This window comes from Ambystoma mexicanum, chromosome 7q (assembly GCF_040938575.1).
Source record: "Ambystoma mexicanum isolate Mex_15411 chromosome 7q, UKY_AmexF1_1, whole genome shotgun sequence".
Lineage (NCBI taxonomy): Eukaryota > Metazoa > Chordata > Amphibia > Caudata > Ambystomatidae > Ambystoma > Ambystoma mexicanum.
The window spans coordinates 850,734,611-850,746,651 of record NC_090941.1 but is presented as its reverse complement, the minus strand read 5'-3'; the positions used below and the strand labels follow the sequence as shown (position 1 = coordinate 850,746,651).

The 12,041-nt window shown below is 48.0% G+C and overlaps 1 protein-coding gene across 4 annotated transcripts in view; it reads left to right on the top strand.

Annotated features, from left to right (window-relative positions):
- CEP295 (centrosomal protein 295) overlaps positions 1 to 12,041 on the top strand; it is a 721,329-nt gene that overhangs the window by 512,633 nt on the left and 196,655 nt on the right. For all 4 annotated transcript variants that reach the window (XM_069639287.1, XM_069639289.1, XM_069639288.1 and 1 more), the window contains one exon: positions 11,783 to 11,943. In XM_069639287.1, the coding sequence (XP_069495388.1) occupies positions 11,783 to 11,943 (161 nt within the window). The remainder of the gene's footprint in view (positions 1 to 11,782; positions 11,944 to 12,041) is intronic.

Genomic DNA, 12,041 nt, shown 5'->3' with positions numbered 1-12,041 from the left:
CATTCCCATCCCGGCACGCCGCTTCCTAAGGAAAAGTGAAAAGAACAGAAAAAAGGCATTAGTAAACATTCAGCAAATCTTCGCTTATTTTTAAAGACTGCACGAGCTTCAAACGCTAACCTGAATCCCAGCCGCTCTGGGGGAACTCTGTCTCCGGAACTTCTCATCCATCTGCAAGAGGGAAAAGACACTCCAGGTTAGCGTGGAAACATCTAAAGGCACTGCATACCGCACTTACTCACTGCATTTCTTCTTCATAACCGGCATCCACGCTGAAAAAGTCACGGCACCTAAAAGACACAGAAAAAGAACTCAGTTCAATACAAATACGAAAGGATTGCATCGCGCATTGTGCTCTCACTCACCTTCAGCGCTACTCATCTCAGCAGCACGTCGCCATCCCCGGACGCCGGCCATCATCTAAGAAAGGAAAGGAACAAAGTTGGAGAACTGTTCAAAAGACTCATTATACTTACCTGTCGTACTTTTGCCAGTGAAGTAACTAGGCAGCAATCAGCCCGCATCAATCAATGCGCCCCTGCGCTGAAAGCAGGACGTAGAGCACACTTTCCAAGATAACAAGGTGAGCTGTGGATCAAATGGAAGGTTTGGACGCCGGGGAATAAGGGGTTCAAGCACACAGAAACAATAGGCAGTTAAACTCTACCAATCCTGTGTTTCAGGCCCAGTCTCCAGTCGAGTAGACTCCAGGGAAGGGTTTGAGGTCGTAAGAGGTCAGAACAGGCTGAGTGATGTCCCCATGGATACCAGGTGAGCGTTGCAGGAAGAAAGGGAGGGCTTCCTGGCTATTAAGGACGGCAAGGAAGCCATGTGTGTGTCCCTTCAGTCTGGGTTGGACACTGACACACCGGTTGTAGGTGACTTGTTTGAAATACAAAGGATCGAATTCCTTTTTTTTTCGACACCAAAAGTGGCGAAAAAAAAGTTTTGAATGCTTTATTTTTTTAGTTTTTGGGGGGGTACCCCCCAACCCCCCCATTTTCTTAAAAATAATAATTTTATGCATACTAAACTAAAATGTATATAAATAAAGCATTCAACATTTTTTTTTTCCAGTCCTTTTGGTTTAGAAAAAAAGCACATTCGATCTTTTTTTTTTTTCTTCAAAACTATGACTGGACACCGCGCACACCGTCAGCAGCCCCATGGCTACAAGCACCGTGATGCGCAGGTTTGCGTGGTTGCGGAAGTCAGGTTTTGTACCCGATGTGCTGGCTCAGCTTCTCAACATGCCCTTTGAGGGGTCTCCTCTTTTTGGCAACAAGGCTGGCGATAGCCTTGAGAAGTTGCAGACCTTGAAGGGGGCCGCCAAATCATTAGGCGGCGCTGTTTGGCAACCTCAGCCTTTTCGTGCTAGCTGACAACCTTGGAGGGGTAGATATTTTCGCTTCTACTCATTTGGAAGGGCGAGAGGAATGGCCAGTCAGAGGCCAAAGGAGAGTTCCTTGTGGTGGACTAGGCCGAGGTGCCAAGCCAGCTCACGCAGCAGCCTATGTTCCATCGGCCGCTTCAAAACCACTCCGAGGGCTTGAATCACTCGTCACCAGTGGGGGGGCAGACTGTCTCAGCATTTGGAAGAATGGCGAGACATTACTCCGATGATCGGGCTCTAGACACAAATAGCCCATGGTTACTGCCTTCCATTTCTAAAGAAGCCCCAGGACAATCCACCAGGGAAACACTCTTTGAAGGTTCCAGATCGGCTCCTTGTGCAGGAGATTTTGACCCTGCTAGAGAAGGCGCAACAAGGGTTGGTATTACCCACATTTTTTGATTTCCAAAAAGGACAGAGGAAGGAGACCCATATTGAACTTGAGATACTTGAACAAGTTCCTCAGGAAGGACAAGTTCAAAAGTTCAAAATGGTCACTCACTTTCTCAGAACCTTCAGGCCCTCCAACTCCAGGATTGGTTGGTGTCATTGGACTTTCAGGGTGCTTATTTTGATTTGCCAATTCATCTCAAGCACAGGAAATACCTGAGGTTCACAGTTGGCGGCTCGCACTTCGTGTTTCGAGTCCTGCCATTCGGGTTGACCTCTACCTGAGGGTTTTCACCGAACTGATGGCGGTGGTGACAGCGAGTCTCAGGAGGGAAGGGGGGGGGGGCGGGCAGATTCACATTGTCCCCTATCTGGACAATTGGCTGATCAGGGTGCGTTCTTACGAACAAATCTCAATGTTACCTGCCACTTTCTTCAGACTGGGATTCTCCCTCAATTACAAGAAGTCCCATATGACACCTTCGCAGAAGTTCCAGTACATCGGAGCTGTACTAGACACAGCCTTGAGGAAGCCCCCCACCTCCCCAAAGGTGGGGGCTGGAGACATTCTTCAGATGGTAACAAAATTTCAGAATGCCCATTGTCTTCCGGCCTTCGACTTCTTAAGGTTGCTCGGCCTCATGGCATCCTGCATTTTTTCTGGTGCCAGAGGCCCGCCTTAGGATGAGATCCCTTCAATTGGCTCGACAAACTCAACGGTCCCAATTTTCAGGAAAGATGTCGGACCGTCTTCAGATTCTGACCAGAATCTCACATGATCTTCTGTGGTGGGCCTGCAAGGAAAATATTCTGAAGGGAGTCTTTTGGCAACCATGGCCGGAGATAACAGTAGTGACGGATGCCTCACTCACAGGGTGGGGAGCTCATGCCAACTATCTGTCCATCAGCGGTAGTTGGTCTCGTTTGGAGTCCAAACTACACAGCAGTCATTTTTTAGCTGAGAGCAATCAGCCTAGAGCTGAAGGCCTTTCTGCCATCTGTCATAGGAAAGCATGTCCTGATAATTACGGACAACACATTGGCCATGCGCTACCTCAACAAGAGAGGAGGCGTCGGGTCACTATCTCTGTGCAGAGAGACAATGCAGCTCTGGTTCTGGGCAATGCAAGAAGGAATCTCTCTGGCGGCAGTTCACCTAGCCGGGGAGCAGAACACGGCGGCGGACGCTCTGAGCAGGCAGAGCACAGTCTCTCACGAGTGGGAACTAGCTCAGGAAGTCCTTCAAGAGATCTTTGCCCTTTGGGGAACCCCTCAAGTGGATCTGTTCGTGACCAGTGTCAACAAGAAGTGCGAACGGTACTGCTCAAGGGAAATTTCCTCCAAGAGGAAATCTAGGGGACGCGTTCGTAGTGCACTGGGAATTTCCACTCCTATACGCGTTTCCTCCAGTCCCTGTGATTCCTCATGTAATCGGGATGTTGAAAAAGTTCAGGAAATCCATGATCCTAATAGCCCTGGATTGGGCCAGCAGGACGTGGTAACTGGATCTTCTGGACATGTCATTCTGCCCTCCAATATGTCTTCCACAAAGAGAGAGGATCTTCTCTCGCAAGAGGAACGTCGGGTTCTTCATCCAGAGGTCAATACACTCAGCCTTCACGCATGGTTTCTGAGAGACTGAAATATAAGGATTGGGACCTCCGGGATGACGTAATAGAGATTTTGCTTTCGGCCAGAAGGCCAGCAACAAAATCCCTGTCCTGGTGTCGTTGGAACAAGTTCAATAACTAGTGCAGGGATAAGAATGTGGATCCATTCTTATGTAATACTCCTACAGTACTTTCTTTCTTTTACACTTGACCAATTTGGGGCTCCAAGTTGGTACAATAAAAGGATACTTAGCAACGCTATCTATTTTTACACGCTCCTCAGAATAAGTGTCCTACTTCAAAATGCCCTTGATTATTCCGTACCTAAAAGGACTCACAAATGGGTACCCTCCAACCCCTTTTGAGGTACCCATATGGGATTTAAATGTAGTTTTAAAATTCCTCACATGTATTCCATTTGAGCCATTACATTCTTGCCCGTTAAGGCTCCTTACTCTAAAGACAATACTTGTAGTGGCAATTACATCAGCCTGCAGGGTGAGTGAGTTTCAGGCCCCCCTGTAAGTCTTTTCACGCCGGTTTTGATAAGGACAAGGTTACTCTTAGAGTCAAACCCTCTTTTTTGCCAAAAATAGTCTGACTTTCACCTGTCACAAAAAATCACTTTACCTTCCTTTTATCCTCCCCCCTCATGCAAGTAAGGAGGAAGAAAGGTTACACAGATTGGACCCTAAAAGGGCTCCCAGTTTCTGTATCTCCAGATTGGCTAAAATTAGGCAATGTGATCAACATTTTGTGGGGTATACTGGACACAAATTGGATCTAGCAGTAACCAAACAAACATTGTCCAGATGGATAATTCTGGCAATCACTGAATGCTATAGGTTGCCTGGAAAAGATCCTCCAGATGGGATGAGGGCTCATTCAACCAGCGGCATGGCAGCTCCTCAGGGGGGTGTCCCGATGCAAGACATTTGTGCAGCGGCCACCTGGTTCTCTATGCACGCTTTTGTGAAGCATTATTCTCTAGATTCAACTTCACAAGGGGGTCTCTTTGCCAAAGCTGTCCTTCATACAGTCCATGATTAATACTTTCTGGTACCCCCTCCTCCAAATACATACTGCTTTGGGAGCCTATCTAAGATGAGGAATACGTGGGAGGACACAATCCATTCGAAGAACAAGTTACTTGCCAATTGTAACGTACATTCGGTTGAATGTTCCTCCCACATATTCCTCATCGACCCTCCCATCCTACCCCGCCATAGTTTACGTATTTTACACTCAATGTTCCTTAAGATGCAAGCGGCTGTAGGTGAGGCTCTGGCCCCCCATCAGCAAGCTTTGGCGGCAAAAGCAGCACTCTGTGCTCCCTGCCCCAAGCCAGCACCTCCATCGTGTGCATCAAAAGCATCTTTGTGTGTTACTTCCGTCAGGAATAAGTAGCCGGAAGGCCGTAGGGCCAAGGCTCCCCATCTTTCGGTTGCCCAAGCGTCCCCCGGTGCCGAAAGCACCCTCGCCATCGTAAGCTTCGGCTTTAAAGTCTATCCTCAAGTTTTTCGTCGATGGTTCCTTTGTGCCACTGTTGAGATAGGGTTTCTTCGATTTCCATGTATTCCATTTGCGAAGTCTAGGAACACGATGACCGTTAGGAACACGGCTGACCCCTGTTTACATTGGAGCCAGCAGCATCGACTATTTCGATGACAGGACGGTTTTATTGGCTTTTGCTCAGGGTTTACATGCCAGTGGTCTGGATACTTCTCCAGACCTGGAGTTACAGAAAAACAGCCCTATACCCACACTAGCGTGAAGTTCAGGGAGCTGATTCACAGGGTAGTTGACAACCTGTGGTTGAAGGCGCCCTCTACCCCTCTTCAGGGGTATGATTTTACTGATATTTTGGACGAGAGTCCTGCAGTTGGGGAAAAATATGCCATTCAACCCAAAGTAAGGAAGGCATGGTATCAAAGTAAGACAGGCACAAGTGATCACAGTTCAAGAGTGTTTATTGAACTTTACCAAGGGTGTGAAAAATGTCCATCTAAACCCAAATCGAAGATGGGAGCAAGCTACAACCATCAAATAATACAGTCCTAGTTGAGTCTAGTCAAATAAAAAGGACCTATACTAAAAAAAAAACTATTGCCAATCCTTACCGCTATGCTACAAATAGTGTGGGATAATGTTCACAAATAAGTGTACACAAAATGATGTCAGGATGTTTATGCTGTTGACCTCTCTTCCCTACGTTTTTAGCACAGGACAAGGCAGGTCACTCTAGCACAGGACACTCTTGGCCTTCTTCGGCACAAGGTCACAGTTCCTTTTACCAACATTAGGTCCTTCTGTGTCCAAGTCTTTTATTCAAAGTCTCTTGCCTCGGAGGGCCTGATGTACCAGAAACAACGAATCCTTTTCAAATATTCAAGTCGGGCGATTCACTCTTCACTTTGGATCCCCCTTGGCCAGGCTCGGATCCTATTTTCACAATTAGCTTCTCTGTCGGGTTCAAACCAACTTCATTTGCAGACATTCCTCAGTCGGGTTCACATTTGCCACAGCAATATTTTCTGTGGTGTTACTCTTCACCCATGATCCCCTTCTTCCGGGCTCAGACCCCTTTTCCACAGTTAGTCACCCTCTTCCGGGCTCAGATCAATTTCAGTTTACAGACAATCTCAGACTTGCGAATGTGCATGGGATTCAACTTAACGCGCTGCAGGACCACTTCGATTTCACAGTTGAATAATTTTTTACATGCACAGTGGGGTACCAAACAGACGTTCAAGTGAGCACCCACGTGGCGCCGGACCACTCTGTATCTGGTACCTATTTCAGTTTCATAAAGTTCAATAGTATGCAAGTTCTCTTTCTTCAAACAATGTTGCCTCTTGCAACATTGAGCATAACACAGTCCAGTCTATCAGTTTCTCCAACTCACCGGCTCTGCTGAACTCAATGGCGTCGCTTTGCTGTCGGAGTCAAGGACAGTACCACGGTGGCAATCGCTTCTCTCCGCCTTGGCTATCAATGCAGGAGGACATTGTGTACCTTTACACACACTACACTGTTCGGCAGCTGCAATTCACGGTCTTCTGTTTCTTTTCCTGGAGGCTTCTTGAAAGTCGCTGTCCTTTGTTGAAAAGGGCAAGGGTAATTCCCTCCTTGTCCTCTCTGGTCTTGCCGCCTTTCTCCTCTATTTAAACTGGCATCTCTGAATTGCTGCTTCCTCGTGCGTTTTGGCTTGCTCAAAGTGTGCTTTTGTGCTCCGCCTTTTATATGTGAGGGGAAGTGTGATGGAAGTCAGGTGTGTAATAACCCGTAATTGCCTGACTGCCTGACCCTTGCGTTGGGACATGTCAGGTATACAGCTCTGGTGTTCCGTTGTTGCTCGTGATGAACTGTCCGTGAGAAAGTGTTTGTCAGGAAATGGGGAGGGTGAGTTGAGTTTCTAGGTATCCTACCTGGCAGGATGGGGAAAAGGTGTTATAAGGAAGGGGATAGCACATCTCACCCTTCGGTGTCCCAATTGCACTCCCCGAAGACCCCCATCCAGGTGATCCTCCCGCACTGGTCCACCCCCAGGAACTGGATCCAATAGTGATGGTCGTGTCCTGGCCACCTGGATGACGGATCTCCGGGGACTAGCGGGTGAGACACCTTCAGGTTTCTCACACCAGCCATTTCAGACCCTTTAGCCTCCTTATGGCAGCATCCTTGTACCATTTCCCCCTGTGAATGCCAATTTCACAGGGAAGTATAGGTCGGCAAGAAGAGATTCTTATTTTCTCGCCACACATCCTTCCCCCAAAGGGTTGGTTATTCAGGCTGCCACTGTTTCCACCAGACCCGCGGCACTCACCTCTAATCTGCCTAGAGAAAGAGAGGGGAAAAATATGACGCTTTGGCCAGCAAGGTGTTCACTTCTGGTAGCATGGCGCTCATGTGGTTTTGTCAAGTACTTGTTTGGCTTATGGAAAGCAGGAGAACCAGGCTGCTGAGTACGTCCTATACAGTGCCATGCTGGACATTTTATTTTTTATTTTTTTATAGCTGGTGGAGGATGGGAAGGTAGCCAAACAGTCATTACAGACGGGCCTGGACGTAGCAGGCTGTGTTGGCAGAGCAATGGGTTCAGCAGTTGTGATGAGATGCTAAGCTTATCTTAAAACTTCTGTCTTCTCTTCAAATGTACAAAACCAGTTGCTGGGTATGCCTTTGGAAGGTGACCTGCTTTTCGGGCAGAAAGCAGATGAATTCTTGGAGAAATTCAAGGAGTCAAAATGTGCTGCTAAATCTTTGGGCCTAGCAGTACAGCCGGCCACACCGCCTCCACGGGCAGAGCCTATAGACGTTACGTGCCCTATGGCAGGAAGGCGCAGCTCCCGCAAGCCAGGCAAAGGAAGAGGTGCTTCTCGCATCCCGGAAGGGCCAGAGGGGCCTCTAGTGGACAACAAGCAGCAGCGGCGTGGTCACATGCGTCCTCCAAGCAACTTGATTTTCCCCTCCCACAATGCACCAGTTGATGGACGGTTGGCAGGGCATTGGTCCCAGTGGCATAAATTACTTCCTGGGCCCTGCAGTTGATTTGGTGGGGTTGCCTGCCTTTCCTGAAGAGGCCTCCAGATAGACCTCTACCTCCCCCAATTCAACCGGGACGGGAGCTCCACGCAGAACTGAGTGCCCTGTTTTCGAAGGGTGCCGTGTAAGAGGTGCCTCCCGAACAGAGATGGCCAGGTTGGTATTCCTGTTACCATCCTGGGCCTTGAACAAGTTCCTGAGGAAGGAAACATTCAGGATGGTGACATTGAGAGAGATTCTCCACGCTCTCGAACTTCAGGACTGGCTGGTGTCGATAGACCTACAGGACATGTTTCCTTGTACCGATGCACCAAAAGCACAGGAAGTTCCTAAGGTTGATTGACCTCTGTGCCAGGGGTCTTCACCAAGCTCATGGCAGTATTTGCGGCTCACCTGAGGGGATTCAGTCCTATGTATTTCTGTACCTGGACGACTGCCTGATCCGAGGGAAGTCGGCAGGGCAAGTCTGGTCTTATCTGGAAGACACCTGCCTACTACTGCTGAGGCTGGGCTTCTCCATCAACTTGAAGTCCCATCTGACATCAGTCCAGCAGCTCCAGTTCATCGGAGCAGTCCTAGACACCTGAGTAGGGAAGGCTTTTCCCCCTGAGGAGAGTCGGCAACATAGCCCGGATGGTGCAGTTGTTTCAGAACCATGCCACTCTTCCAGCGGCTTCCTTCCCCCGCCTATTGGGTCTCATAGCCTCCTGTATTTTTCTAGTGCCAGAGGCCAGGCTGTGTATGCAATCCCTCCAATGGCTCCTGAGGGACCAGTGGTGTCAGTAGCTAGGAGCAATCGCAGATCGCCTTTTGGTGTCCAGCCAGGTAGTCTGCAAACTCGGCTTGTGGAACACACGCAGGAATCTATTGGCAGGGGAACCCTTCTGGCCTCCTTGGCCCCAGGCAGAGTGGTCACGGATGCGTCCCTGAAGGGTTGGGCGCCCACTGCGAGGAATTGCAGGGGAGTGACCTCTGGTCGCCATCAGAAGCCAAGTTTCATATAACAGGCTGGAGTTGCAGGCCATCAGGGTCGCCCTGAGGGCCTTTGCCCCGTCTCTGAGGAAGTATGTCCTTGTCCGGACAGACAACAAGGTGGCCATGCATTACCTCAACAAGCAGGGTGGCGTGCACGCTTGCCCACTCTGCACAGAGGCAATTCAGCTGTGGTTCAGGTTGACCGAGAACCAAATCTGTCTTGGCAGGTCAACATGCGGGGACAGATAACACCTTGGCAGATGCTTTAAGCAGGCAAAGCATTGTCTCGCACGAGTGGGAACTGTGCCTGGAAGTCCTAGGGGAGGTCTTCACTTTCTGGGGTACCCCTGCAGTGGATATGTTCACCAGAGTCCAACCGGAAGTGCAAACAGTTTTGCATGGGGGAATTCCCATCGAACTGTGCACTAGGGGGGACGTGTTTCTGGTGGATTTGACTTTCCCTCTCCATTACGCCTTCCCTCCGATTCCAGTCATTCCTTGGGTTCTCAGGAGGTTGAAGAGATTTGAAGCTTCCACGATTCTGATCGCCCCGGATTGGGCGAGGAAAACATGGTACTCCAATCTCCTAGATCTGACCATCTGTCAGCCTCACCAGTTGCCTCGGCTTCCATATCTCCTCACGCAGTCAGAGGGTTAGGTGTTCCACACAACCCCTGATTCCCTCAACCTACATGCGTGGCTCTTGAGAGGGTGAGGTATGATGAGGATGAGGTATGATGAGGATGAGGTATGATGAGTGGGACCTATCTATACTTGAGGTATTGCTGGCTGCACGCAGACCTTCGACTAGATCTCTGTATGCTTGCAGGTGGAGATTAGAGGCGTGGTGCAGGGAACACAAGGCTGATCCTATCTCTTGTCCCACCAACACAGTGATGGAGTTCCTTCTAGCACTGGCCTCTTCAGTCCTTCAGTATGCCACAGTGAAAGGGTATTTGGCAGCACTGTCTTTGTTCAAGAGATCCCCAGACCAAGCTTCATTTTTCACCATTCTGGTCGGGGCCCAGTTCCTGAAGGGCTGTCTCAACAAGTTTCCGCGGACCCACTTTGTTGTCCCAGATTGGGACCTTAATCTGGTTTTGACCTTCTTGATGGCAGCTCCGTTTGAGCCTATGCATTCCTGTTCGCGGCTGTTCTTTAAAACTGCCTTTTGCATTCCTGTTCGCGGCTGTTCTTTAAAACTGCCTTTTTGGTTGTGTTCATGTCTGCCAGAAGGGTTAGCGAGCTGCAAGCCTTGTGCCACAAACCCCCATTCCTGAAGTTCTTTCGTGAGAAAGTCTCTCTCAAAGTCAGACCTGGATTCCTTCGTGAGGTGGTATCAGAATTTCATCTGTCCCAGTCTATTGACTTGCCTGTCTTTTAGCTTCCTCCACATCCCTCGAAGGAGGAAGCGGTTCCATCGCCTTGATCCCAAGAGAGCATGTAGTTTCTATGTTGCTCGTACGTCTGAGTTTAGGAATTCAGACCAGTTGTTTGTAGCCCATTCCTAGTCTAAAAAAGCCTGTGGCCTCACTAGGCAAACCCTGTCACGGTGGATCAATCTGTGCATATCTTAGTGTTCTCAATCAACAGGCAACGAGCTTCCAGCGGGCATCAGGGTTCACTTGACCAGAGGAGTCTCAGCCTCTACAGCCCTCCATAGTGGGGTCCCTGTTAAGGATGTTTGCCGGGTGGCCACCTGCTCATCCTTGCATACCTCCACCAAGCACTATGCCTTGGACGTTGCACAGGGAACTGATGCTAGATTTGGTAGAGCGGTTCTGCAGAATCTACTGGTTTAAATCTTTCTGCCCTCCAGTTAACCTAACTGCTTGGGGAGTCTATAATGATGACGATTCTGCAGGATAAAAGGAATCCATTGAAGGAGAAATTACCTTGCCGTAATGTTCTTTATATGGATTCCTCTGCCGCAGATTCCTCACCGACCATCCCATCCATCCCCGCGCAAAGTTCTGTGGATTTTCGATTGTGTCCAAACGAGAAGGCGTCTGGTGATGGCTCTGGGAGGACTGTTTCTTTATTTTTTCTTTTTTTTCTTTTTTCATTTTTAAAGGGTTTTCTTCACACATTCACCCTGTTGGGGTGTACCTCCTGTGGTTTTTCTTCTGCAGCGTTCAATCGCAAGGGGAATTAAGTCATGGGGCATAGTGACGTGATATATATGACGTCTGTCACGCCTGGAACCGACGATCGAGAGCCAGACAAGACGGATCAATGGCAGTCTCGAGGTCCACTATGCCCCATGTTGAAATGTTTCCGCACAGCTGATATGGAGATCTATAATGAGGAATCTGAGTGAGAAGAATCCATTGAAAGAACATTGCAGTAAGGTACATTACTCCTTTTATGTACATTTTAATATAAATCACTGCAGTTCACAGTTTGTACATTGCATAAAATAGTTTTACTGTATTAAATTGTGGTCTCACTACTTCACAATGCTTACTTGAAAGATTTTGTATCTTCCATCAATGTTCTAGTTAAAGCAAGTATTGTAAAGTCACTGTGTATTGGCAGTTAAAGTTTAATGTGAATTGTGATGTAATTTGAATTATAGAAATACTAAATTTGGACTGAATTTTTAGTACCTTAATGTTACCTATCCCAACGTTTGGAAAAGTCACTTTATTAGTGGCAACCTTAACTCTTTTTTAAAGTTTTTCAGGTTGCGAAATAGAATTCACTGCATGAGTTAAGCAGTCCTCTGTTCTTAGTTGTAAGAATTCTGGACATTTATCTTGGCTTGAAAAATGACTCGTGTCAACTTGTTTTCAGTGCCTGATTGCTTTTTTTTGTCTTGGTTTGCTTTTTGTTTCCAATGATTTCAAAATGTATTTGTTTTTGCTAGCACCTGCTCTGGAGTTGGATTTTTCCCACTTCGAAAACAGTGAGTTCAGTTTTCCATCATTTCATCCGTTGGAGCCAAAACCTGATTTCGGTCAGCAAGCATCATATTGTCAGCATTCTGATGGAAATCAACGACTTCGAGACGTGAATGACCTTAGTAAGGTATTGCTTCCTTTGATTCATTTTATTCTCTTGCGCATTTATTTGGTTTACTGTGGCAAATCTTGTAACCAATGCGCCTCTGATAAGTGTTTGCTGCA